Source organism: Quercus lobata, chromosome 1 (assembly GCF_001633185.2).
Source record: "Quercus lobata isolate SW786 chromosome 1, ValleyOak3.0 Primary Assembly, whole genome shotgun sequence".
Lineage (NCBI taxonomy): Eukaryota > Viridiplantae > Streptophyta > Magnoliopsida > Fagales > Fagaceae > Quercus > Quercus lobata.
The window spans coordinates 39,686,894-39,714,368 of record NC_044904.1 but is presented as its reverse complement, the minus strand read 5'-3'; the positions used below and the strand labels follow the sequence as shown (position 1 = coordinate 39,714,368).

The following is a 27,475-nucleotide window of genomic DNA, read 5'->3' as shown; positions in this document are numbered from 1 at the left end:
ACAGTTCGTCCAAATAAAATAAAAACTTTAATTGAGGAGTTGAATGCTGAGAAATCGATGGTGAAGCAAAGAGACGAGCAGTTGGCGGCATTTAGCCAGAAAATGAAGAGTGCCGTGGCCAAGGCCGTCCATACTTTTCAACTCACAGAGTACAACGCCATCTTGTTTGGCTGGTATTTTAAGGGATTCGAGTTGCTGAGAAGATACCTGATAAAGCATGGTCCAGAGATAGACTTGGAGGACCTAGATTTTGAGGCGGTTGACAAGGAGATTGAGGCGAATGAGGCGACACAAGCTGCACAGGTTACTAAATCTGTTGGTGAGGATCCTTTGGTGCCTGAGAGGGGTGGAAATGATGCACCTGAAGCCTAATTTCCTAGTTCAAGTTGCCTGCTTCTCTTTCCTTTCATTATTACTATCTTTTTCTCTTTTTTTTTCTTTTTTTTTGATGCCTTGCATGTTTTGGGGCTTTTGAACGATTAACCACTTGATGCCCTGCTTGTTTTGGGGCTTTTGAACAATCTACAGTTCTTACGTATATATATATATATATATATATATATAAATGCTTGTTTACCTCATGTTTATGTTGCTTATGAGTATTTTCTGTTTGTTTTTTGTCGTCCACTAGGGACTTAGAGAAATAATTGTGCATTCACTAACCTTGCCAAGTTAACTCAATGGACGACCTTCCTTCGCCCTTGGGATCCACTCTCTTTAGTTTTTGGCAAGAAGACTTACGTTCCTTCTAGGGATCTCGTCCCTTGGGGACTTAGAGAAAATTTTGCCCAATTATGAATTTTGTCGTTTCCTCTTAGTGGACGACCTTCCTCTATCTTTGGGATCTCCTTGCCTTAGTTTCTGGCAAGAAGACTTAAATTACATCGTCTTTTATCTGGAATGATTTACATCCATTTAAGGAATCTTATCATCTTTTATTTGGACGATGTATATCCATTTAAGGAATTTGATCGTCTTTTATTTGGACGATGTACATCCATTTAAGGAATCTAATCGTCTTTTATTTGGACGATGTACATTCATTTAAGGAATCTCGTCTTTTATCTGGACGATGTACATCCATTTAAGAAATCTTATCGTCTTTTCTCGTTGAAATGATTTACATCATTTGGAGGAATCTTATCATTCTAACTTGATCGGGGATTTTGCATCCAAATGGCGGTTTTAGTTTGAATGCAAAAAAAGATAGACAGAATACATCAGTTGCTAAATAATACGTTTATTTGATTTGCATTACAAAGTGTTGGGTTCTAAGACTTTAGGTTTCAATGTATTAGAACTTCATTTTTTAATGTTGGCAAACCATGATCAAAACGTTTAGTCTTGTTTTAGACTTGCTTAAAGTATGTTTATGTGTAAAGTTGGAATCGAGTGTACTACAAGATTTATTGTGTAAATTTGCCTGGCTCGATCGATCGAGGATTAGACTCGATCGATCGAAGCTCGTGCAGATTGTTTTCTGCAGAATTTTCCAACTCAGCCCAAACCCGTTTGACGTGTAGGGTTTTATGTTTTGCCTTAAGTACAAAAGGAAAAACCCTAACCATGTTTTATGTTTGTTGTTTATCCTGTGTATGTGAATCTCTTATGAAATCTAGAGGTGTTTGTCTTCGCATATACTTAGGGTTATTAAGAATCAAGATTATGTCAAGAGCTTGATGATCGATTCAGTTGCTGCATTAAGAGCTTAAAGATATACAAGCAGGAGTGCTTGTGCTTACTGTTAATCCAAGAAAGAAGTAGTTTGTGGACTCGGAACTGTCATGTGGTCGTGGTAGTAAGTTTCCTACTCGAGATAGTAATAGGATGTTAGTGGTCAAAGTCGCTATTGTGTAAACTTCAATTCTTTCATAGTGGATTTGTTTTATCTTGAGGATAGCTAGGTTAAATCCTCCCCAAGTTTTTTACCTGTTTGGTTTTCCTGCGTTATCATATCAGTGTTAGTTATTTTCCATTGCTATACATGATATGATATATTTGTATTAACCTAGATCTGTTTAATTTGACTAAGTAGTCACTTGGCTAATTAACTAGGTTAATCTGGTTGTGTTTTAAGGGGTCTAAAAACGTACAAAAAGTATAAGGCAATGCTGACTACTTACAATTGGACTACAGTTCCTATTCGTAATACCTCTTTAGGTGCTCTACATTCCAGGGACGAGGTAACCTGTTCCCGTCCAAATCTTCCAGGTAATAGCTTCCTCGCCAAGAATAATGGACAACCTTGTAAGGTCCTTCCCATGTTGGCCCTAATTTGCCTTGTGCTGGATCTTTCGTTACAAGTCTCACCTTTTGTAGGACAAGATCTCCGATGTGGAACCTTTTGAGCTTTACTCTCTGGTTGTAGTACTCTGCCATCTTTCGCTGATACTTGGCCATTCTTTGAGAAGCTTGATCTCTGACTTCGTCCAAATAATCCAGGTTCAACTTCAATTGGTCATCGTTGCTGTGTTTGTCAAAAAATTCTATCCTTAAGCTAGGTTCGTCGAGGAGGACTGTTTCTGTGCCATATGTTAGGTTGAAGGGTGTTTCTCTTGTAGAGGTTCTTGTTGTAGTTCTGTAAGCCCATAAGATGCTGAGTAACTCTTTGGGCCATGCTCCCTTTGCCTCCACTATTTGGGCCTTGATGATCTTCAGCAATGTTTGATTCGTTACTTCAATCTGTCTGTTGGCTTCAGAATGCCCCAAGGATGAATATTTGTTCTTGATACCGACGCTTAAGCAAAAAAATTTGAATCCTTGATTGGCGAACTGATGACCATTATCCAAGATGATCGTCTGTGGGATCCCGAACCTGCACATAATATTTTTCCATATAAAACTTCATACCTTTGCTTCTGTGATTGTGGCTTGTGCTTCTGTCTCCACCTATTTTGTAAAGTAGTCGATAACGACAAGTAAGAACTTTACTTGCCTCTTCTCTTGTGGTAGAGGTCCCATAATGTCAATTTCTCATTGTGCAAATGGCCAGGGGGAAATGATGGCCGTCATCTTCTCTCCTGGGACTCGCTGGACATTCCCATACCTTTGACAGCTGTCACACTTCTTTACGAAATCTGCGGTATCTTGTTGCATTATGGGCTAGAAATAGCCTGCTCTCATGATCTTTCTTACGAGGGATTTTGCTCCCATGTGATCACCACAAATGCCCTCGTGAACCTCTTCCAGAACATACTTGGCTTCTTCTTCCTCAACACACCTCAAGTAAGGTTATGAGAAGCCTATTTTGTAAAATTTGTCATTTAGCACTGTGAACTGGGCAGCTCGTTTCTTGATTTGTTTGGCTTCCACAGGATTCGGTGGTAACTGTCCATCTTTAAGGTAGGATAGGATTGGGCTCGTCCATCCTAATTGGGTGTGCACCGGAAAAGTTTGAAATTCTTCAATGTTGAGGGCGTTCTGTTCTTCTAATTTCCAATCAATCACCTTTGATTGATTATCTGTTGATGCACTTCTAGCCACTTCTTCGGCTTCTACATTTTGATCTCGTGGGACTTGAGCAAACTCTACCCGATCAAACTTGCTTACCAATGGGTTTGTCAACTTGAGGTATCTCTGCATCCTTGTTTCTTTTGCTTCGAAGTCTCCCTTGACTTGTCCTATGACGAGCTGTGAATCACTTTTCAACAAGGCGTTTCTAGCCCCAAGCGCTTGAGCTATCCTTAGCCCTGTCAATATAGCCTCGTATTCTGCTTCGTTATTGGCCATGAGAAATTTAAGTTGAACTCCATACTTCAAAATGTCCCCCTCTGGGGATGTGATGACGACGCATGCTTCACCTCTCTTCTGCGTGGACGACCCATCCGTATGTATCATCCATAGTTCTCTCTGGATATCTTCGTGTTTGGGGATGTAAATTCTGCTATGAAATTTACTAGTGCCTGGGCTTTTATGGTCGTTCGGAGTTGATATTCTATATTGAACTGACCTAGCTCAATGGCCTACTATACCATCCTTCCAACAGCCTCAGGTTTATTCATTGCTTTCTTAATGGGCTAGTCCGTCATTACTATAATCAGGTTAGCTTGAAAGTATGGACGATGTTTTCTGGATGCCACTATTAAGGCGAAGGTGATCTTTTCTATCTGCGAGTATCAGGCTTTAGCTCCTTGGAAGGCCTGGCTGATGTAATACACCGGGAGTTGTATCTTATTTTCCTCCCTGATCAAGGCTGCGCTAGCTGCAGTTGTGGACACTGGTAAGTAAAGGAACAAGTTTTCTCCCTCCTTAGACGGACTTAGGAGTGGGGGGTTGCTTAGGTGATGCTTTAGCTCCTGGAATGCTGCTTCGCACACGTTCGTCCAGATAAAAGCCCGTTTCAAGGTCTTGAAGAAAGGAAGACATTTATCTGTTGCTTTTGAGACGAACCTATTGAGGGCTGCCACCCTTCCCATGAGAGATTGCACTTCTTTAATCGTCTTTAGGGAGGACATCTCGATGATAGCTCTCACCTTTTTAGGATTTGCTTCTATTCCTCTTTGTGATACCATGAAGCCGAGGAATTTCCCAGAGGAGACCCCAAAGGCACATTTAGATGGGTTTCAACTTCATGCTGTATTGTCTGAGTGTATTGAACGTCTCCTTAAGATCGTCCAGATGGTTCTCTTCTTTTTTACTCTTGACGAGCATATCGTCCACATATACTTCCACGTTCCTCCCAATCTGTTTGCTGAACAACTGGTTTACCAATCTCTGGTACGTGCTCCCCACATTCTTCAAACTGAAAGGCATGATCCTGTAACAATAGAGCCCTTGACTGATGATGAAGGTAGTCTTCTCTTGATCCTCTTCTGTCATTTGTATTTGGTTGTACCTAAAAAAGGTGTCCATAAAGGTAAGAAGCTTGTGCCCAGCTGTCGAGTCCACAAGCTGGTTAATCCGAGGCAGAGGGAAGCTGTCTTTCAGGCAAGTGTTATTTAGATCCGTGAAATCGATGCACATTCTCCATTTCCTATTTGCCTTTTTGACCATGATGACATTGGCCAACCACTCAAGATAGTAGACTTCCCTGATGAAGTTGGCAGTGAGCAGCTTGTTCACCTCGTCCATAACTGCTTTGTTTTGTTCTGGAGCGAAAACTCTTCTTTGCTGGACGGGGTTCTTCTTAGGATCCACATTTAGGTGGTGTTGAATGATATTTGCTAGTATGTCTGGCATATTTTCATGACTCCAGGCGAACACGTCCAAGTTATCTTTCAGGAAGCTAATAATTTCTTTCTTTGTCTGGAGGTTTAGACTTGTCCCTACGTGGGTTGTCTTTGTAGGATCTCCTTTGACCAACTCTACCGTCTCAAGCTTCTCGGGAATTTCTAGTGTCTTTTCCTCAATCATCCATGTATGGTTTTCTTTTGACGCTAAGACTGCTTGGTAACATTCTGCTAGCACCTAGTCTCCTTATATTTCCCTAACTCCTTGTTCTGTTAGAAACTTCACCTTCAGGCAATACTTGGACGTGGCTGCTATCCAACGATTAAGGATAGGCCTTCTTATGATCACATTGTAGGATAAATGTGAGTCTACTACTAAGAAGTTGTGTTTATTGGTAACTTGGAGTGGGTATGAGCTAGCCGTGACCATCAGCGTTATAATTCCTCGGGGGTACACCTTGTCTCCGTTGAAACTAACAATGGGGGATTTGAATGGATGAAGTCTCTTCGAGTCTACCTTTAATTGCTGGAAGGTAGAGAGATAAATGATATATGTCGAGCTCCCATTGTCTATCAAAACCCTTCTGGTGTTGAATCCTTTAATCATGAGCATAATGACTAATGGGTTGTCATAAGGTTGTTTCACCCCTCTGGCATCTTCTTCTAAGAATAACATATCTTGGCCCGTCCACCTCTGCTTCAAAGGCGGCATCCCATGAACATTGTTCACTTGCCTCTGGTATGATTTCGTGAGGGACTTGAATGACCTCCCTATAGACGGTCCTCCTGTGATTGTCTTTATCTCTCCTATGGCACTTTGTGGACGAGAGGCATGCGATCTTCGTCCCTCGGAGGGACTTCGTGCTGACCTTTGTTATCATACCTAGATCTGCTAGGATTTCCCTTCTTCACAAATTTCTGCAGCTATCCTTTTCTTATGAGCTCTTTTATTTGCTTCTTCAAGTCTCTGTAGTCCTCTGTGTAATGCCCATGATCTTTGTGGAAACAACAATATTTTCTCTGGCCATGCACGTTGGGCGACAAGTACAATGGTCTAGGCCATTTGAGGTAATGTTCGTCCTTAATCTGTGCCAGAATCTAGTCAACGGGCATAGCTAAAGGAGTGAACTTTACCATACGAGGATTTTTATCATCTCTCCGTCTATTCCCTTCAACATTTTGGCGATTTGCCCAATCCCTTTTTCGTCCTTTTCTGTCTTCTTCCTTCTTTTTCTTTTCTCCTTGGGCTTCTCTACCCCTTCTATTGTTGTTAGGGCGTCCTCCGCATTCATATACTTCTGTGCCTTCAAGAGCATTTTCGTTGTCGTCTTGGGGGGATTCTTCGCTAGGGAGACCACGAATTCTCTAAACTTCAATCCAGCCTTGAAGGTTGTTAACTGTACTTTATCATCTGCTTCGTCTACCTCCAAAATTTCTCCAGTGAAATGTGTTACATATGATCTCAAGGTTTCCTTCTCTCCTTCCTTGATAGTGAGCAAATGGTCAGCTGGCCTTTTTGGATGCTGCTCGCCGACGAAGTGACAAAGGAAGGAACTGCCTAGCTGCTTGAAATTATCAATGGACGATGTTGGTAGTTTAGTGAACCACTCCTTAGCTACTCCTTTGAGGGTACTGGGGAAAGAACAACATAGTATCTCGTCCAGGGGCTGTTGGAGACCCAAAGTCGTCTTGAAAGTGTTAAGGTGATCCAAAGGATCGTTCAGTTTGTCAAATGGCTTGAGTTGTGATAGACGAAACTTTGAGGGTACCGGGCATTCTGGGATTGCCACGGTGAAGGGTGAATTTGTCTTCCTGACCATTCTGTCCAGGCTCCGGTCTGCTTTCTCCTTGATCGCATTCTTCAGCTTGCCCATTTCTTTTCTCATTTCTTTGAGAAGATCCGAGTGTGCCCTTTCTAGAGTGCCTGGTCGTTTTCTCTGGCTGTCTCCGTCATCATCCCGGTTGGTTTCTGAGCGATTGTCTTCTTGCTGTAGTCGTTGCCTCGTCTCTTGGTTATGTCTGGTAAGCTCCTCCACGGTGGCTGCAAGCGTTTGAATTTGCAGAGCTAATGCTGCAAGATCTTGGTTAACATTGAATTCCATCTGGACTTGTAAGTTGAATGGAACGGTGTTTTTAAACCTAGGTGTGAAAAAGTCATTCTCATAGACGGCGCCAAGCTGATGATGTCGAGATCATCAATCAAGATGATCGTCCAGTAGGATTGTTGACCAAGACCGTCTGGAAGCCCTGCAAGAACAAGTGGAAAGAGGGAAGCATCATCAAAATTAACTCACAAATATAAATTTGTATTGATGAATAAGTATGTATAATTCTATGTGGTAGTTGAATTATGAGCTTTTCGGGATGGTTTAGCTCTTGCCCTCAATCTCAATATTCGAAACTTTACATAGAACTTGATGCAAAATCAACCATTTGCCTCATTACATCTCATTACCCCATGATTGATGATTCTCACCCATGCAATGCATTAATTTATGATTGTAGGTCCCTCCTCCAAAATTTTGTTGAAGTTCATATCAATCATATTTACAGCGAAGGGAATCATTGGGTGGATCTTTTGGCCAAAGAATGGAACCTTAGAGCATTCGCAATGGTGAAGCTAAATTTTTTACCTTTTAACATCTCAAAAACTCACTTTACCTATATTAACACACCGCTTTATAACACACCCAACATTAATGGTTATATTTTTTTTTAGCACTTTATTTAAATATTATTTATTTATTTATTTGTATTCTTTCTTTATTCTTCGTCCCTCTCTCTCTCTCTCTCTTTTGAAGAAATAACAACTGGCACGCATAACCCACGACCAACAAAACCAGCCGTCACAACCCATGACCATAAACTCATTGTCCCAAAAAAAATTCCATATCAAACCCACCAAAAACTACTGCAACTATATATATATATATATATATATATATTTATTTATTTATTTTAAAAAAATAGCCACCACAAACCCACCAACCACACCACCATCGACAACCATCACATCATAACCCAACGACCCAAATAAGCCAAAAACCACCACACATACCCAGTGACCCAGCGACCTAACCACAATAGGCCGATCAATGGCCCACCACATCCATAACAACCCACGGCATGACCCATCACCACAACTGCAACCTATAACTCGATCAACACCACAACAACCCATAGCCTGATCGAAACCCATCCCAATCGCCACAAGACGATTAGAGAGAGAAGAGAGGGATGATAGAGAAAGTGAGAATTTTGAGATGAGAGAGAGTGAGAGGTTTGAGACTTAGAGGAGAGAGAGAGAGAGAGGCTGAGAATGAGAGAAAAAGAATATAAAAAGACTAAAAGCAAGTAGCAAGTACTATTTCATTGTAGCAAGTTGTCAAATTTTATTAAATATGACACCATCAATGTAGCACATTTTGTGGTTTGTGGTGCTAAAAATAGCATTTTAGTAATTTAACACATCATTGTGAGTGCTCTTAGTAGTGATTTGTTTGTTTTGTATTCAAATTTCCCTCCCTATTTTATACAATTATTAGTTGATGCTTAGGGCATTATATACCCTACACTTTATTGTCTTAATTTCCTTAATCTAGTTCCTCTTAACCAAAAAAAGAAAGTGTGTTTGGATTCACAGAGCACTAGAGTGCATTTGACATTAGCATATTTAGTTTATTTATTTTTTATTTTCTATTTACTGAAAATATATTAAAATATACATGTATTTAAAGTGAGAAAAAATGAAATTTAAAAAAATTGTACATAAAAACTAAAAATTGAAAATTTTATTTTATATAAAAATAAACTAATTTTTAGCATTTTGTCTCGTCTCAAAATAAACTATGGAAAATAATGAAGACAATAGAACAGTTGAAAAAAATGTCTTGAGTAATACAAATCTTCTGTCTCATTTTTCCTATTCCATTTTATACTTTATCAATAAAAACTTACTATGTGTTTACCTAATTAATTAAATATAAGTCAATAATGATAATATTTAATTAATTAGATGAACACGTGACAAATTTTTATTAGTAGAATATAGTGTGTGTTTGGTTCCAACGTCTGCTGCGTTGCGTTTTCATTTTTGAGTTTTTTTTTTTTTTTTTTTTTTTCACGCGTTTTCCTCTCACAAGTGGTTACTGTTCATGTACTGTACATGAACAGTAGCCGCAACATTTGACCATTTTCCGTGAACAGTGCATATGTGTACTGTTCACGGACCTACAAATTTCATTTTTTATCAATTTTTTCATTAAAAATGAGTCCCACGGTATTATTTACACATTTAAAAATTATTTTGCTACAGTATTTTCAATTTTTAGTTTTCAATTTCAGTAAAATAAGTTCTATTCAAATAGACCCATAAAGTGAAGTAGAAAAAATGTGACAAAAAATTTGGATTCTCATTTGTGTCTCATGCATATAATCACGAACTGTCCCAGTCATTTCTTCTCAGCTGACTTATTTCTTCTCAGCTGACTTTTCTCTCTCTTCCGCACCAAAACATACTCCTCTTTCTCTTTCTCTCTGATGCAGAAAAGAGAAAAAGAAAGAGAAATGCGGTACCGTCCTCCACAAACACCACCTGTCCTCTTTTTCACACACACAGAGTCCCCAAAAACCCTAAATTGACCCCCAAAAAAAAGAAAAAGATGGAAATCCATAAATACCCTTCTCCCCTCCCCTCTCCTCTATATGAACCCACCACCTCACAGTAACAGCTCACATATACATATAAATTCTAAAAATTCCTCTCCAAGAAAGAAACTTATAAATTATAAACAAACCAACCAACCACCAAAATCATACAAAAAAAGAAAAGAACCCACAAATTTCTCTCACTTTCGCTCTCAGATTCCATTATTCATTTCTTCTCTAAACCAACAGACCTAATTGGTACGTCTCTTTACTTCTCTTTGACTCTTTTTTTTTTTTTAACATTTTGAAAATATACAAAAAGAAGCAGCTCTTAATAAATCAACAATCAATCAATCAATACCTTTGCTTCACATCTTAACCTTTGGGAGATTCAATCATGTTGAAATTAGGGTTAGGGTTAGGGTTAGGGTTTGCACTAGTTTCGTTTCTGGGTCTGGTACAGATCGTTCTTGGAAAATATGTTAATGGTAATGATAAGCGGTACTTGATTGCTTTTTTGGTTGTGATAATTTCGGTAATGTTGGGGTTTTATCGCCTATTCTTCAGCAGCTTACTGCACTATATGCTTCCCAGAAAGAGAGCCAGTGAAGGAGTGGTTGTAGAAGAAGAAGACAACACCAACAACAGCAGCAACTTTAACACCATCAACAAGTGTGAGGGCGCTTCGGCTTTCAACAAGAACAAGAAGCTTCGAATCGCCGAGGAAGACGCCGATTCGACCAACAACAACAACAACAACAATCACAATCACAGTAGCGGCGGCATAGTTGTAGAACAAGAACAAGAGCAAGGAGAAGAAGGAGAAGAGATTCCAATCATGGGTTTGGGCAACCCGAATTCGCAGGATATTGATGAAGATCTCCATAGCCGGCAGCTCGCCGTGTATGGCCGTGAGACGATGAGGCGGCTTTTTGCTTCGAATGTTCTCGTCTCCGGGTTGCAGGGTCTTGGAGCTGAGATAGGTATATATCTACTTTCTAAGTCTTTAATTATATTTGGGCTCTGGTTGATTTTGATTTTTTTTTTTTTTTGCCTTTTCATTTCTTTGTATGGTGGTGGTGAAATCTTGTGGATTTAAGTGTGAGCTAAGTTAGGAAATAATTTAAGCCCTAATGGATATTGGTTTTGAATTTGTTTTTTGATGATTTGGTTTTCTTGTTCTGATTTTGTGTTGTGTCAATTAGATAATGGGGAAGTGAAACCTTGTGGTTTTTTGGTGTGTGCTACATTAGGACATATGTTTTGCAGTTTTTTAATATACATTTATGTATCAGTTTTATTGGTATCGTTTGGTCATTCTTTTCTGCTTTTGCTTTTTTGCCGTTGGACATTGTTACGTTGATTAAATATTTACTCCCTGAAAAGGTTACAGTTGAGAGAATTTTATGAGCTGAAAATGATGCAAAATGAGCCTATTAATGATCTGATACAAACTCCTGTATGCACTGGATAGTTTAGTTTAGTTTAGTTTTTGATAAGTAACTGAAATTTTATTAGAATAAAGATGCAATCTCATGCTCGTATATTCACTGGATTTATGATCTTTTAATTGGGTAGTCAAGTGTCTTGCTCTATCTTTTATCTTTTTAAAAGGTTATCTCTTTCTTTCCATGTCTATATATATATATGTGATTTGATTCTCATTCTTGCTGGTGTTGGGTTTATAATCTGTAATCTTGCTGCTGATCAAATCAATGTTATCTTTGCTTCCTGTAGCAAAGAACCTCATTCTTGCTGGTGTCAAGTCTGTGACCTTGCATGATGAAGGGACAGTGGAGTTGTGGGATTTGTCCAGTAATTTCATTTTCTCAGAGAATGATGTTGGTAAGAATAGGGCAGTTGCTTCCGTCCAAAAGCTGCAAGAGCTCAACAATGCTGTGGTCGTTCAGTCTTTAACAACAAAATTGACTAAGGAACAGCTTTCTGATTTCCAGGTACTTCCATCTCCATTTCTTTGCGTTCTCTCTTGATTTAATCAACTGTTTGCTTTTCAGATTTATGCAAGTTGTCAATTTTTCATATAAAATTGAATTTTGCATAATGTTTTCTTGCTTTTTGAAACATTTCTGTCATTTTTTAAATATAATTTAAATGTACATGATTTAGGGCAGGAAACAGATGAATATGTACATACCAACATATATCTATCCACACACATATATGTACTATCTGGCTACTAAGACAAGGAATCATATAGATTGTATCCTAAATCAAAATGCAGTATTAGATATCGTCATGATGGTAGAGAAGCTGAATTTAATTTCAGATCTCAGTTTCATTGAAGGTACCTGTGTTCCTTTTTCCGAAACTATTTGGATTTTTATGCTTAAGTCATGTTCCGTTCAGGCTTAGCTGTGTAGGCTTAAAATTGTGATTTCACCTGTAATCCAAATGTATGATTATCAAAATTGCTTTCTATGGAATTTGATGAACATTCATTGTTATATCTTGTTAGTTTATATATGTTTGAATATATGCATGTAGATGTGCATGCATGCAGGAATGTATAGTTGGAGGAGGGGATGGGAGTTTGGATGCAATAGATTGAACATTTTTAAAATATCTATGGATGTTATTTTTCTTGCTCCATCTTCAATGGTTACTCTCCTTGTCTCTTTTGGTGTCATGTTGGTTAAATTTGTGTCATGTTGCTGGATTTTGATCAGATTTTTGTCTCTATGGTTAGGGTTTGAGGCTAAGTTGTTATTAAACAAAATCTATTTTCATAGTCATTCTGGTTCTACTTGTGTTTTTAAACCTATGGGATCATACATTGCTTAAATCTTGGATATTAATGGAGTCTGAATTTCCAGATCTTTACATAGGCCTTCTCTTATAAGCTCTACTTTGGTTTTCTTTTATTGCATACAGACTAGAAACTAACTAGCTAATTTAATATATGCTTGTTATAGAAGTTACAATTGCTAATTCAGCAATTTTCTCTGTACAAAAGTGTGTAAATTCCAAGAATCTATGTCAAGTTATTTTTTATAAGTAATAAGAAAATTTTATTGATAAAAGTAGAGGCATAAGCATCCATCATGTATACAAAAGAATTCCCGAATACAACCAAAGGAAGTCAATGAAGTCCATACAAGAAGAATAAAAACACTCTTGAATCCACCCGACCTTAAGCTTTTTTTCTTTAGAACTTTATTGGATTGGCTGTCTGTTTTGCAAACTAATCATTTTCTTCTCTTTTCATTTTTCTTGATTCTTGTAATTTTTATTCTTGATTGTTGACCCCTGTACACTCCCTGTGTACTAGGGTGTCCTTTTTTTTTTTATATATTTTTTTATATCAATAAAGCTTATTACTTAATAAAAAAAACACTCTTGAATCCAGTGGACCAATCGTATAGAGATCATAGAAAGACCTCAGCTCACCTACTCAGGTAGGCATCTCAACAATCCTAAAATTCCAATGATTTCTCTAGTAAAACTGCTTTTTGCTTTCCAAAGACTCCAAACAATTGTTTCTAACAAAAATTCACATCAGCCACTTTTCAAGTTTTCACCTATTTAACTCCAGTTGTTTAATTAATTTAGAATGAAAACTTGTTCAGTATCAATAAAAATTTTGGTCTAATGCCTCTCTTTTGGTAAGCAGTTTGATTTGGTGTCATTGTGATGCAGTAGAGAAGCTTGAATGGACTCTGATTCAAATTTTGATGTAGTATCCTTGGGAACTCAGCACTAAATTAGATTTCTTGATGAGATCTTGAAGAATTTTTTAATAGGGTTTGATATTTAAAGATTTAGGTGAATAAAAGATTGGATCTTGTATATGTTTGATGACTTGGTATTAAAACAGTAAGTAGAATGCAAAATAAAGAAAGATAAGCAATAGGCAATCACACCTAGGTTTTCCTCCTAAGCAATCACACCCTCAAAGCTTAAAAAAAGCTATTGGAATTTTATTAAAATCAATCTCACTATCCTTTATTAAATACATAAAGAGGGTAAGTTACCTTTTAAAACCCTATAGTTTATGGGGTGTAACAAATTAAATGTTATAGTTTCAAAAGTAACAAATTAAACCTTGAAATTCCTATGAGTAACAAATTAAACCTTATAGTTTCTAAAGTTACAAATTAAAACCTAAAGTTTCTAAAAGTAACAAATTAAAACCTTGCATTGGGTTTGGAATTAATATGGGCTGAAGGTTTAATTTTTTACTTTTGAAATTATGGGTTTTAATTTGTTAACTTTTTAAAACTTAGGGTTTAATTTGGTATTTTTGAAATTTCAGGGTTTAATTTGTTACACCCTTAAACTATAGGGTTTAAAATGAATTTTCCTTAAACTCTTTTATAGGCTATTGCCAATACTCCTGGAAAGACCAGGACTCTTAAATTAGCTTTTCTTAGAAAGCCTTGGATTCCTAAGTTTAAATTAGGACAAAACTTATATACAGTTTCTTAGGTGCAATATATTATGTTCAACAATTAAATTCAAACACGAGTAGACTAAATTTAATTCAACAAGATAATATTGTTTGTGTGTGCTGTGTTGGTCAATGCTAGCAAGTGTTTGAAATTTGTTCGGGAACTTAATGTACTTCACCTTAGGAACTCTACCTAAGTTTTGCCCTTTAAATAACATGTACTTAACAACTTTAGATTATATCTTTTATAAGAAATAAGAACTTTAGGTTATTGAGTCTTGGGAACTTTTCTAGTAAAACTTAATCAAAAACGAAAAGCAGCTTTCTAGACTAAAAAACTTAATACTAAGACTCAATAATAATTAAAGTAACCTATGAAAGGTGCCAAGAAAGCCCTGCATCAACCCTACACACAATTCTCTTGTTACAATATTAGGGATGTTGCTAACTCATGTAGAGTTAGCAACATCCCTAATATTGTAAGAAGAGAATGGTGTTTCATCATAACTATCTGGACACCAGAATATAGTTTTACTTGCCTTCTACTATGAACAAGTTATTTGCCACACCCCCATCCCTTCCTGAAAAAGAAATGAAAATGGGATTTGTTTGTTTAAAGCATGAAGAAGGGTATGAGATGATAGCAGCAGAGTGTAGGAAGCGGCACTTGGTTGTAGTTGCATTTAAGTTATGAAAGTGATATACTTAGATAAAAATAAAAGTAATGCTAGTGATGTTTTAGGGTGACCTCAATTCACTTTCAGCAGTTTCAAATATTGGTTCTTTTGTTTGTTTATTTTTAAAGTTCCATAAGCTAATCTTGTTTTGTATGCAATGTTGTGTTTGCTTGCTCTCTCTCTCAAACAGGCATGTTTGTATCTTTCTTTTTGAAATGTATATGCATGTGTTGATTCCCTGGTGGTGCAGGCTGTTGTCTTTACTGATGTCAATTTTGAGAAAGCCATTGAGTTCAATGATTACTGTCGTATTCATCAGCCTCCTATTGCATTTATCAAAACTGAAGTCAGAGGCCTTTTTGGTTCTGTGTTTTGTGACTTTGGACCTGAGTTCACTGTTGTTGACATTGATGGAGAGGAACCACACACGGGTATAATTGCATCGATCAGCAATGACAACCCTGCGCTAGTATCCTGTGTTGATGATGAAAGGCTTGAGTTTCAGGATGGGGATCTTGTTGTATTCTCTGAAGTTCACGGAATGACAGAATTGAATGACGGGAAACCAAGGAAGATTAAAAGTTCCAGGGCTTATTCATTTACTCTTGAGGAGGATACCACAAATTATGGAGCCTATGTGAAGGGTGGTATTGTCACACAGGTGAAACAGCCCAAGGTGTTGAAATTTAAGCCATTGAGAGAAGCACTAGCTGATCCTGGTGATTTTCTTCTTAGTGATTTCTCTAAGTTTGATCGCCCACCTCTTCTACACTTGGCATTCCAAGCGCTGGATAAGTTTGTCTCTGAGTTGGGACGCTTCCCTGTTGCTGGTTCTGAAGAGGATGCTCAGAAGCTTATATCTGTTGCCAGTGGCATTAATGAGAGTTCGGGGGATGGGAGAGTGGAAGATATCAATCCAAAACTTTTGAGGCACTTTGCCTTTGGTGCAAAGGCGGTACTGAATCCCATGGCTGCTATGTTTGGTGGTATTGTGGGACAAGAGGTTGTGAAAGCATGTTCGGGGAAGTTCCATCCACTTTATCAGGTTAGTGCACACTCTTCTTTATCATGTTATGGGAGAGTTGGAATATTGATTTCTTTTTACTTTGAATGGTTGAGCTCTCTATAGGCTATATTGCCTGAAGGCGCCTCTCTATAAGGCCTCTAACCTAGGCTCCTATAAGTTTCCTTGCTTATATTATTCGCAGCAAGATCTTGACTGCTTTTGTGTGATGAGAGAGTTTACATCTTACCTTGAATGCTGGTTCTCACTACTTAATTTTGTTTTACTTATTCCTGCAGTTCTTCTACTTCGACTCAGTGGAGTCACTTCCTACAGAGCCACTGGATTCAAGTGATTTCAGACCAAGAAATAGCCGTTACGATGCTCAGATTTCTGTCTTTGGGTCTAAGCTTCAGAAGAAACTGGAGGATGCTCAAGTGTTCATTGTTGGATCTGGTGCACTAGGCTGTGAATTCTTAAAAAATGTAGCCTTGATGGGAGTTTCATGTGGTGATCAGGGAAAGCTAACAATTACTGATGATGATGTAATTGAGAAGAGTAACCTCAGTAGGCAGTTCCTCTTCCGTGATTGGAACATTGGTCAGGCCAAATCCACTGTGGCTGCTTCTGCTACTGCATTAATAAACCCTCGACTAAACATTGAAGCTTTGCAGAATCGAGTTGGCCCTGAAACTGAAAATGTATTTGACGATACCTTCTGGGAGAATTTGAGTGTTGTTATTAATGCTTTAGACAATGTGAATGCCAGATTGTACGTTGATCAGAGATGCTTATACTTCCAGAAGCCACTTCTTGAATCAGGAACTCTTGGTGCCAAATGCAACACTCAGATGGTCATTCCTCATCTCACAGAAAACTATGGTGCCTCGAGAGACCCACCTGAGAAACAAGCACCTATGTGCACTGTACACTCGTTTCCACACAACATTGATCACTGCTTGACTTGGGCTCGATCTGAGTTTGAGGGTTTACTTGAGAAAACACCAGCTGAAGTGAATGCATATTTGTCCAACCCGAGTGAATATAGTACTGCAATGATGAATGCCGGTGATGCTCAGGCTAGGGATAACTTGGAGCGAGTACTGGAGTGCCTTGATAAAGAAAGATGCGAGATATTCCAAGATTGCATTACCTGGGCTCGTTTGAAGTACTTTCCTTGACACTTATTCTTTACCAACCCCTTCCCTACTGTTTCCCTATCAAAAACAATTATAATGGCTTTTATTTTCTTCCTCAGAGTTCCTGATATCATCTTTTTATTTACTCAGGTTTGAAGATTATTTTGCTAACCGTGTGAAGCAGTTGATTTATACGTTCCCTGAGGATGCTGCCACCAGTACTGGGGCTCCTTTCTGGTCAGCCCCCAAGAGATTCCCTCATCCACTGCAATTCTCAGCTGCTGATCCTGGTCACCTCCATTTTGTTATGGCAGCAGCCATTCTACGTGCAGAGACATTTGGAATCCCAATTCCTGACTGGGCCAAGAATCCTAAGAAGTTGGCTGAAGCTGTTGATAAAGTGATGGTCCCAGATTTTGAGCCCAAGAAAGATGCAAAAATTGTAACCGATGAGAAGGCTACCAGTATCTCTTCTGCCTCAGTAGATGATTCAGCTGTCATTGCTGATCTAATTATGAAGTTAGAGCAGCGTCAGAAGAGCCTGCCATCAGGGTTCAGGATGAAACCAATTCAATTCGAGAAGGTATATCTTTCTGTGTCTATTGCCTTACTCATTCGTTTTCTGGAACTGTTTCCATGCTTGTCTATTGTTTTAACTTTTAACCTTTTATTATGCTAATGTGCTTGTATGGCTCAAGATTTATTAGATAATATTTGGAAAGTTTTCTTCATATGAACCTATTTGGTAAGACCATAGTTGGAAAGTTACTCTTCATATGCCAATGATAAGAGTGGGCTTAAAAAACAGTAGGATGTGCCATTTTTATACATTAATAATTTCTCCACTCTTTCAAGTTCCTTTTGTAAAATTCCAGATTCTAAATATATTTCTGCTAGAAAAAGTTTTGAATCAACTTTCTGATTTTCATAAAATATGTCCCATAAATGTGCAGGATGATGATACTAACTTCCATATGGACATGATAGCTGGCCTTGCCAATATGAGGGCACGGAATTACAGCATTCCTGAAGTTGACAAGCTGAAAGCCAAGTTTATTGCTGGAAGGATCATTCCTGCAATTGCAACAACCACTGCTATGGCCACAGGTCTTGTCTGCCTGGAGCTCTACAAGGTTTTGGATGGAGGGCACAAATTGGAGGACTATCGTAACACATTTGCTAACCTTGCACTGCCTCTGTTCTCCATGGCTGAGCCAGTTCCACCCAAGCTCATCAAGCATCAGAACTTGAGTTGGACTGTTTGGGACAGGTGGATCCTGAAAGGCAATCCTACTCTGAGGGAACTTTTGCAGTGGCTCAAGGAGAAAGGGCTGAATGCTTATAGCATTTCATGCGGAAGTTGCCTGCTCTATAATAGTATGTTCCCTCGTCACAAAGACCGAATGGACAAGAAAATGGTGGATTTGGCCAGGGAAGTGGCCAAAGTGGAATTGCCTCAATACCGTCGCCATTTGGATGTTGTTGTGGCATGCGAAGATGAAGAGGACAATGATATTGACATCCCTCAAGTATCCATTTACTACCGTTAGGTTGTCTCCAATCCTCATAGGATTGTGATTTTAGGATGAGAAAACTCTATTTTTACAGCTGTCTTTGACTTTACTGTCAAATTTAACAATGTGTACACCTCAAATGGATGGATATTTTCAAAACAGTTCACATTTTCATATATAAATTTGGAAGTAACTTTGATTCCATGTATCTTGTTATTCTCTATTTGCTTGATTTAATCCTGTGATGTGTTCTAATATCACCTAGTATGTAATGTAAGCCTGCTTACGTTTCACCAAATTGCTTTTACTATAATTGATTATTTTTACTCCCACGTGTGTTTTGTGATTCATTGTGGTAGTGTGCCTGATTTTGTTCTTGGCAGATGACGATTCTGTAAGTACTATTAGAGCATCTCCAGCAGATTCTCCAAATTTTTGTACTATTTGAAGAATGAACAGTAACTTTTACATTTGACTACCTACTTTTTTAAATCCATTTCCCAACAGATTCTCTATACTATTCTCTATCTCATTTAAATATTATTTCTTTAACCTTTCTTTATTCTTTTTTAAATATTTTTTTATTCTTTCTCTATTCATTTCCGATAGCTATATTTTTCAAATTCCCAACAGCCATATTTTTAAATCTCCCAACAATAATATTTTCAAAGCTACACACACAATTTGAATGAAAGCTCCTGTATATGGGTAGCGCGCGCGCACACACACACACAACAACAACAACACAATTAAAGCTTTAATACAATAAGATTGAACACCACTTTTTTTTTTTTTTGATAAACTGCAATTTCATTAAAAGGCAAAGAAGGATTACAAGCAGAGGCATCTACCTTACCAATTGCCTCAAGCGAGAGGGGGAGATTACCATCAGAAAAACAGAAGGGGAAAACAGATATACATATATAATGCAACAGGATCACATTGTATATAGTGCAATAGGATCACATTGTAGCAAAACAATATAAATAGTGCAACAGGATCATATTGTAGCAAAACAAAAATGAGTGACCCAATATACAAAACAAGTTTAAAGAGCTTTTTTAATCATACACAAAATTAGAGCATTGATGATGATAATAGTCTAAGAACAAGACCTTCGTTTTTCAAGGATTTCCATTTGGCATTGACGAATATATTCTTGCTGCACTAGAGACAACATACTTACATCCATCATCATAAGCTCTTTTTCTTCCTTCAGCTTTTCCATTCTCAATTTCTCCATTTCATTTTCTTCCTTCATTCTTACTATTTCAAGTTTTTTATCCTTAAGTTGAATTCGTGCCATATCATGCTCCTGGTCTACAAGACGTCCTTTCTTAATACAAGCCATTTTCATCTCACTTATTTTTCTTCTTTCTTCCATCATGATATTCAATATGTCTTCTATATGTGAAGTCGTGCCTTCTTTGGACTTTTGTTTCTTCAATCTTTCTTTTTGGGCCTTCACCCCTGGTGGTCTCTCCAAGTTTACAATTGGAACCTGTGGAATATCATCATCCTCTAAACTTATTGACTTTAGATTAGAAGGTGAAGATGGTTCAGATCTCCCTCTTTTTTTTTTGGTTGCTGACTGTTACCAATAGCCAACCATTTTGGTGAGTACTTTAATAAATTCCAGCAATGTTCATATTGAAATTTGGTATGTTGCAATACTTGATAGAGCTCTTTTGCTGCATTAAGCTGAAAAATTAACAAATAGTTTATAGTTACTATCTTGAAATAGTTGGAACAAATTAGCAAATTAACACAAATTTCTTTATAAGATGTACCTTGTCTTCATTAGTCTTACCACTTTCATTCTTTGATTCAATTTGTGCCAAACACCCACAAAACTTATTGGTGCAAAGTTGAATCGTTGACCATCGGTTCGTTAGAGAACTCACCGTATGCTCAGAAGTGAAGATCTTCCATTGGTGGTAATACTCCCAAATTCTTGACCAATATGTTGTGCGTTTTTGGTTAGTGCTCTTGGTTGACATTGAGAAATGCAGACACAAGAAGCACGTCTTCTTGTATGTTGAAGTTGTTGCCATATTGTAGTTTCTTAGCTGTGGATTCAACTTAGAGTGGAGACATTTGGCTAAATACTTGAGCTTGTGGAACACTATCTTCACCACTTATATGTGAAGATCCTGACATATATTCATCATAACTATCTTCTAAAAGATTAGTGAAAGATGTGTCCCTTGGAATACTCGAATCCATTCCTAGTAACAAAAACAAAAACAATAATTTACATTCAGTTACACAGAAACAATAATTCTATAATGTGTAAGGAATCCCTTACATTCAGTTCATGGTTTATTGGCATCAAACTCCCAGTTCTATCATAGTTTCAAGCAATTAACAATAATTTATCTCAATTACACAGAAACCATAAGGAACAAAACTACAATGATTGCCACATTCTAAAAAACTCAACCTCAAAGTTGTCTATAAATTTTTCATTCTCAGCCCAAAATATTAACAGCATAAGAGATCTCACAATTAAGATTGTACATTCAGAAACAATTTTCACAAAATCTCATGGAACCAAGCAACAGAAATTACCACATTCTAGAACTACACAACTCAATGCAACATGAACCATTAGATTAGTCACTTACATTTTCATTCATAGAATTATTTACACACATTTCCCAGAAAACATTTTCCAAAAACCATTCCAACCACATAGATATCAAAAACCCACCAAGCAAAAATGACAAACATGCAAAACCCAATATGAATTCATCGATCAAACATCATTGCCATCACAATTTCAGCTACAAAAAAACCCAGAATTCAGGTTCTCAATATTTCCACAACCAAAAAAAAAAACAAACAAACAGAGACATAATAAGATTAAAGTTTGGGTATCGATATTCAGATTCTCAATGTTTTTGTTTGGGTTTTTTGTTTTTCTTGGTTTGGGTACCGATATTCAAGGTTGAGATTAATTTATTGACTCTAATAAGATTAATTAAATAGAAAAAATAGAGAAAAGATCAAGAACAGAGTGAAAGACATACAAAGAGAAAAGAACCAAAAACCAAAAACCTAAACCCAGATAGTGGTGAAGAACAATAGAAAATCATTCAAAACCACCAAATCATCAACTCGTACGATAAACTAATAAATTCAAACATGACAAAAACCCTATTAAATCAAAATTTTGGGTACCGATATTCAAGGTTGAGCCAATGTTTTCAGAACTCCATTCTTCGTCATAGGTGGTTGAGTGAACTTCGATTGAAAGACACGGTGCGAGTTCTTTTGTGAAAGATATGGTGTGAGTTCTTTGTGAGAGAGAGTAGCGGCGAGGGTTGATTTTGTGAGAGAGGAGTTTTTGAAGAGAGAGAGCTTTCTGAAGAGAAACCAAGAGGACAATAGAGAAGAAGGAAAAGTGTTCGGATGAGAGAGAAAGAATTGTAAATTAATAACACTGTTCAATTTTTTAAGATAAAATAAGAGAGTAGAGTTGCTACAGTGTTCTCTAAATTAAGAGAACTACTGTAGCAACTTCAAAAATAAATTTAGAGAACCCGTGCGTTTAGATAAGCTGCTGGAGTGTGAATAGTACCATTTGGTGGTCCAAAAATAAAGATACAAATTCTGTTGGAGATGCTCTTACCATGGCAACTTATTGATTTGTTCCTTGCAAGGGCAATTTATAACGGGAAATAAGTGGGGTTTCTGGTTACCTAGGGTGCAAGAAATCAGCAATCAATCACTGTGACCAATTGAATCTGATGGTTTTGGTTGGTTCAATCCGGATTAAGATCCCATGAGGTATTGCACGGTGAATCTGATGGTTTTTTACTCTTTGACTTATTATTATTATTACTTTCTAAAATTTTATTCAAGGGTGTAGGTTGAAAGCTACAAAAACAACTTTCAAATCTAAACCCTTCAAAACTATTGCACTGTGCAATACCAATGTGGTATTACATGGGATCTCAATATGTTCAAATCCTGTTTGGGATTAATTGGTGGGTTTTTTTTTTTTTTTTTTCTCCGTTTCGTTCACTATAGATGTGGTGATTTTGAAAATCGAAATCGATTTATTTATTTTTAAGTTATACCTCACTTTCTCATATCTCATATTTAGTGATGGTGCCATTGAGATCCTCTTTCTTTCAATTGTCAATTGTACCCCTTTCTAATTGTCAGATTGGCAGTTGTCCTTCCTTGATTAAATTGAACTGAATTGTTGTAGGGGTTTTTGGTATTGTGCTGTGCATGCCATTGCTCAATTGGCATTGATAGGATTGTAAATAAGTCGAGCCGAGTATTAAAAGTTTAGGATTAATTATTAATTTTATTTTAAACACGAGTCAAGTTCAAACACATTAAATAAGATTATATGTTTAAGCTTAGTTTACTTTTTTGTTGAATAAGTTTGAATTTGTTTGTGAGCTATTTGATTAGCTCATTCTTTTTTTTGTATATAAAAAAACTAAGATTAAAATCTTTTAACCCTTCACAAATCTATGCTAATAATTAATAACTAAATTGTAGTTGAAACTATATTATTTGAGTTAATTAAATGGGGTAATTTAAGCCCACCTGTGGTTTGGTCCAAAATCACTTTATTTACCCTTGTTTTGAAAAGCATCACTTAACTCACCTGAGGTAAGGTTCGTCTGTATTCTGTAACCCACCTCACCCTCAGCTGCTAGAAAAACACCTTTTAACCCCAAAACATAACATAACACGAATCAAAATATGCTCTTTGAAAATCTTTTCGTGAGAGTGACCGTTTGTGTTCTTCTCTCTTGAATCTTTGTTGATTGAAGTTGTTGGGCTTGAAGTTTTCAAATTTAGTGAATATTGAAACTAGGGCTTGTAGTTTCAGAAAAGAAAAACAAGATTATTGAAGAACATCTATTTGGACCCACGCACAGGTTCTTATGGTTCCCCCCCCCCCCGCAAATTTTGTGAATTTTACATGGTTTGTGCATTTGGTTATTTATATGTAGAATTGATTAGGAAGTTTAGAAAATACTATCATGGTTGTTTCTAAATGTGTATACTTGACAATATTAAAATTACTTTTTGATGATTATGGTCATTTGTGTACTATGGTTTGTGTGGTCCCTAGGAATTTGTTGGGAAAATGCGTTCGCATGTGCTATATGTGGTTCCTTATCCTTGTGTTTTCTCTCACAAAAACAAATAAATACTATTAAAATGCACTTTATGTATATGTCTGTTGGTCTTGTTGTCTTTATTTGTTTGTTTGTATGTAAACAATCTCATTATTTTGCTTGCAGATGGATGATTTCACATTTGATTTTGTGGTTAATGCTGGGTGATGTTTTGTGAGGAACCCAGGCCTATAATATGTGGGTGGGATTGTACATAGATTGTTAGAAGTTGACTTTGATAGATTAAGTTACTTTGAAATACAAGATATATGTTCTGAGGTTGGGGCTCCTAGAAGCAGTAGGTATTAGTATTCAATTCTTGGAGGCGATTTGGAGCATGGATTAAAGCTCATAACTTTAGATGATGATGTGTTGTACATGTGTGCTATTCATAGGGAATGACCAACTGACACAATTACACTCTATGTGGACATTGATTTAATGCCACTTGTTGTTGAACTTCCTGATCATCATGTTCAAGGGGGAGGTGTAGCTATAGATGGAGGGTTAGGGATAGTTGCTATTGAAGGGGGGGGGGGGGGGGGGGGGGAGAAGGTGTAGTTTCTGATGGAGGGGTTCTTGTCACTGTTGATGGAGGGGAGGGGTGGCTTATGACACTTTGGAGAGTGATGATGGTGAAGGCATAGTGGATGAAGTAGAAGATGGAGAACATGATGAAGTTGGTGGTTCAAAAGTTGAAGATTAGAGTGGTTCAGAAGTTGAAGATTAGAATGGATTAGGTGGTGTGGATTATGATTGGATATATGAAGGCCTAGAGGGGGAGGACTTTGGTGATGACATTTTTGTAGATACAACCACTCTTCCACCAGAGTCAAGTAATGCACCCTATGCAGTCCCACAGTCAAGTGATGCACCCCATACAGCCTTAGAGTCTAGCAATGCACCTCATGTAGCCCCACATAATATTGAGTGGATTAAGCCAGTTGGTGTGGATGATACTGAGTGGACTGAGCCAGCTCTTGAGGATGACTTGGTAAGCATGGATGGGTCTGATGATGAGCAGGTACCTAAGCAACCATAGTTTAATGCTAAAACAAATAGGCCATTCTTGGAAATTTTGCTAAAGAGCTTTCCCATAATTGCTTCCCTGTTGGGGAAAAAAACCTGGACTTTCGTTTCTTCTTCTTCTTTTATTTTTATTTTTTATTTTATTTTTAATGAAATAAATTAAAGACAAACTAGACCTTTGCTAATTGGAAAAGAAAGAGCACGAAACATAAAAATACAAGTAGTGAACTTTGTACTAGCGGTGAATGTTATTGAATGAGGATGAAAATGTAAAGATAGTGGTTATTATAAGAGGATAGAAATGTAACGCTAAAAAAAACAAACAAAAAACCAACAAAAGATGATGAGAAGGAGAAAAGAAAAGAAAAGAAATCAGAGGAGAGAGTTAGCAGTTGAACATTGTAAGTGAGGATAAAAATGTAATTGTAAAAGAGAGACCAAAATCTCTCTAGTTTTCTCCCCAATTTGTGGAGATTAGTTTTGGTGGGCTCGGTGAGAAAAATAGTCAAGCCCCACCAATTTCCAAACTCCCTTCTCACCCATTTTCTCTCTTATTTTTAACTCTCCTTTTAATATCCTCTCCAAAATCACCCCAAACAAGCATACTCTAAAGCTAAGTCAAAATTTGCAATTTTTAAGAAAAAAACTTTATAATAAGAGGAGAGAGTTAGCAGTTGAACATTGTAAGTGAGGATAAAAATGTAATTGTAAAAGAGAGACCAAAATCTCTCTAGTTTTCTCCCCAATTTGTGGAGATTAGTTTTGGTGGGCTCGGTGAGAAAAATAGTCAAGCCCCACCAATTTCCAAACTCCCTTCTCACCCATTTTCTCTCTTATTTTTAACTCTCCTTTTAATATCCTCTCCAAAATCACCCCAAACAAGCATACTCTAAAGCTAAGTCAAAATTTGCAATTTTTAAGAAAAAAACTTTATAATAAGAGGAGAGAGTTAGCAGTTGAACATTGTAAGTGAGGATAAAAATGTAATTGTAAAAGAGAGACCAAAATCTCTCTAGTTTTCTCCCCAATTTGTGGAGATTAGTTTTGGTGGGCTCGGTGAGAAAAATAGTCAAGCCCCACCAATTTCCAAACTCCCTTCTCACCCATTTTCTCTCTTATTTTTAACTCTCCTTTTAATATCCTCTCCAAAATCACCCCAAACAAGCATACTCTAAAGCTAAGTCAAAATTTGCAATTTACAGAACTTTAATATTCACTGTTATTAATTTATAAATCCAAAAATTTCTAAAGCACACTCAAATGCTAAGAGCTCTTCAGTTTAAAGCTTGATATTGCAAAAGCTCTATTTCTTATAGCAATGCCAAAGTACAACTTTTTTTAAAGCTGGTTTTGAACCCCATTTCTCAAAGTATACAACTTTCTTAAAATTTTTCGATTTTTTTAGGTACAATTTTTTTAAGCTAGACCAAACAGGCACTCTATCAATGTAAGTAACAATATTTGGTGTTAATGGATTATGTTTATCTTATATTGATTTCCATTATGGCTTTCAAACATAAAGATGCACAGTGTTGTGCAAACAAAAACCATTTAACTATATCCTTCTACGACAATTGTCAAATTAATTTGTTCATGTTCTCATTCTGTGGCTTTATATGTTTATGATAATTTTCTTTAACATTCCAGTGAGTACTGAGTTCTAATAAGAAAGGCAATTTGATATTTTTTTTTTTTCTTCATCCTATGGAAGCTTATCCTGTTTATAGCTGGGCTACTAGCTTGGCGCTTGTTTTTTTTTTTTTTTTTTTTTTTGATAAGTAATAAGATATATTGATACCAAAAAGGAAGCACCCTAGTACACAGGGAGTGAACAAGGGGACAACAAATCAAATATAAAAATTGCAAGAATCTAGGAAATCAATAAATGAAGGGAATGATTGGTTTTGCAAAGCAAACAACCAATCCAATAAAGTTCTAAAAAAGAAAAGCTTGAGGTTCGGAATAGATCTCTCAATATCTTCAAAACGACTATTTCTCTCCCTCCAAAGACACCACATTAAGCCCTGAGGAACGATGGACCATATAAAACCATTTTGATGACGACCAAAGTTGCCTTGCCAACACCCTAACAGCCCCAAAACAGTATGCGGCATAACCCAAAATACTCCAAATAAACCCAAAACCATAGACCATAGATCCATAGCAATGGGACAGTGAAGGAAGAGATGGTTAACCAATTCACCATTACTCTTGCACATGTAGCACCAATCCAAAATCCACACTTTCCTTTTTCGTAAGTTATCAATCGTCAAGCATTTCCCTAAGGCAACAGTCCATACAAAGAAAGCTACTCTAAAGGGAATCTTCTGCTTCCAAATACTTCTCTAAGGAAAATCGAAGATAGTAGGACCAGTTAAAATTCTATAATAATCTTTCACCAAGAACCCCTTATCTTTGCTAGGAATCCAACACATCTTATCCTCACCAAACCCCCTTATTGAAGAATTGTATATGGATTCCATGAAGCTTGACAAAACCTCTAATTCCCGAACATGCACACCCCTAAAAAAGCTTACATCCCAAAAAAGGACTCCATTGGGGGATTTCATAAGCTCAACCACACTAGCCTTCTTATTCCTACAAAATTTGAATAGTTCAGGGTAGCTAACTGCAAGAGGTGTCTCTCCACACCAACGGTCTTGCCAAAACTTCACCCTAGACCCATCACCAATATCATACCGAATATGGCGTGAGAGAAGGCCAACCCTGACTGATACTC

General features: G+C 37.1%; 1 protein-coding gene across 3 annotated transcripts; it reads left to right on the top strand.

Moving 5' to 3' along the window:
* Positions 1-9,688: 9,688 nt before the first annotated feature.
* Positions 9,689-18,764, top strand: LOC115989955 (ubiquitin-activating enzyme E1 1). Of its 3 annotated transcripts, none has more exons than XM_031113827.1 (7): positions 9,689-10,073; positions 10,383-10,798; positions 11,553-11,770; positions 15,151-15,945; positions 16,203-17,071; positions 17,193-17,625; positions 17,996-18,764. In XM_031113827.1, exons 2-7 carry the CDS (start codon positions 10,399-10,401, stop codon positions 18,590-18,592), a joined length of 3,312 nt encoding a protein of 1,103 aa, XP_030969687.1. In that variant the 5' UTR covers positions 9,689-10,073; positions 10,383-10,398; the 3' UTR covers positions 18,593-18,764. The 3 variants fall into 3 exon arrangements, with proteins under 3 accessions (XP_030969687.1, XP_030969683.1, XP_030969678.1); XM_031113823.1 differs by having other exon boundaries at positions 9,690-10,073; positions 10,386-10,798; XM_031113818.1 differs by lacking the exon at positions 9,689-10,073 and having other exon boundaries at positions 10,110-10,798.
* Positions 18,765-27,475: the final 8,711 nt, after the last annotated feature.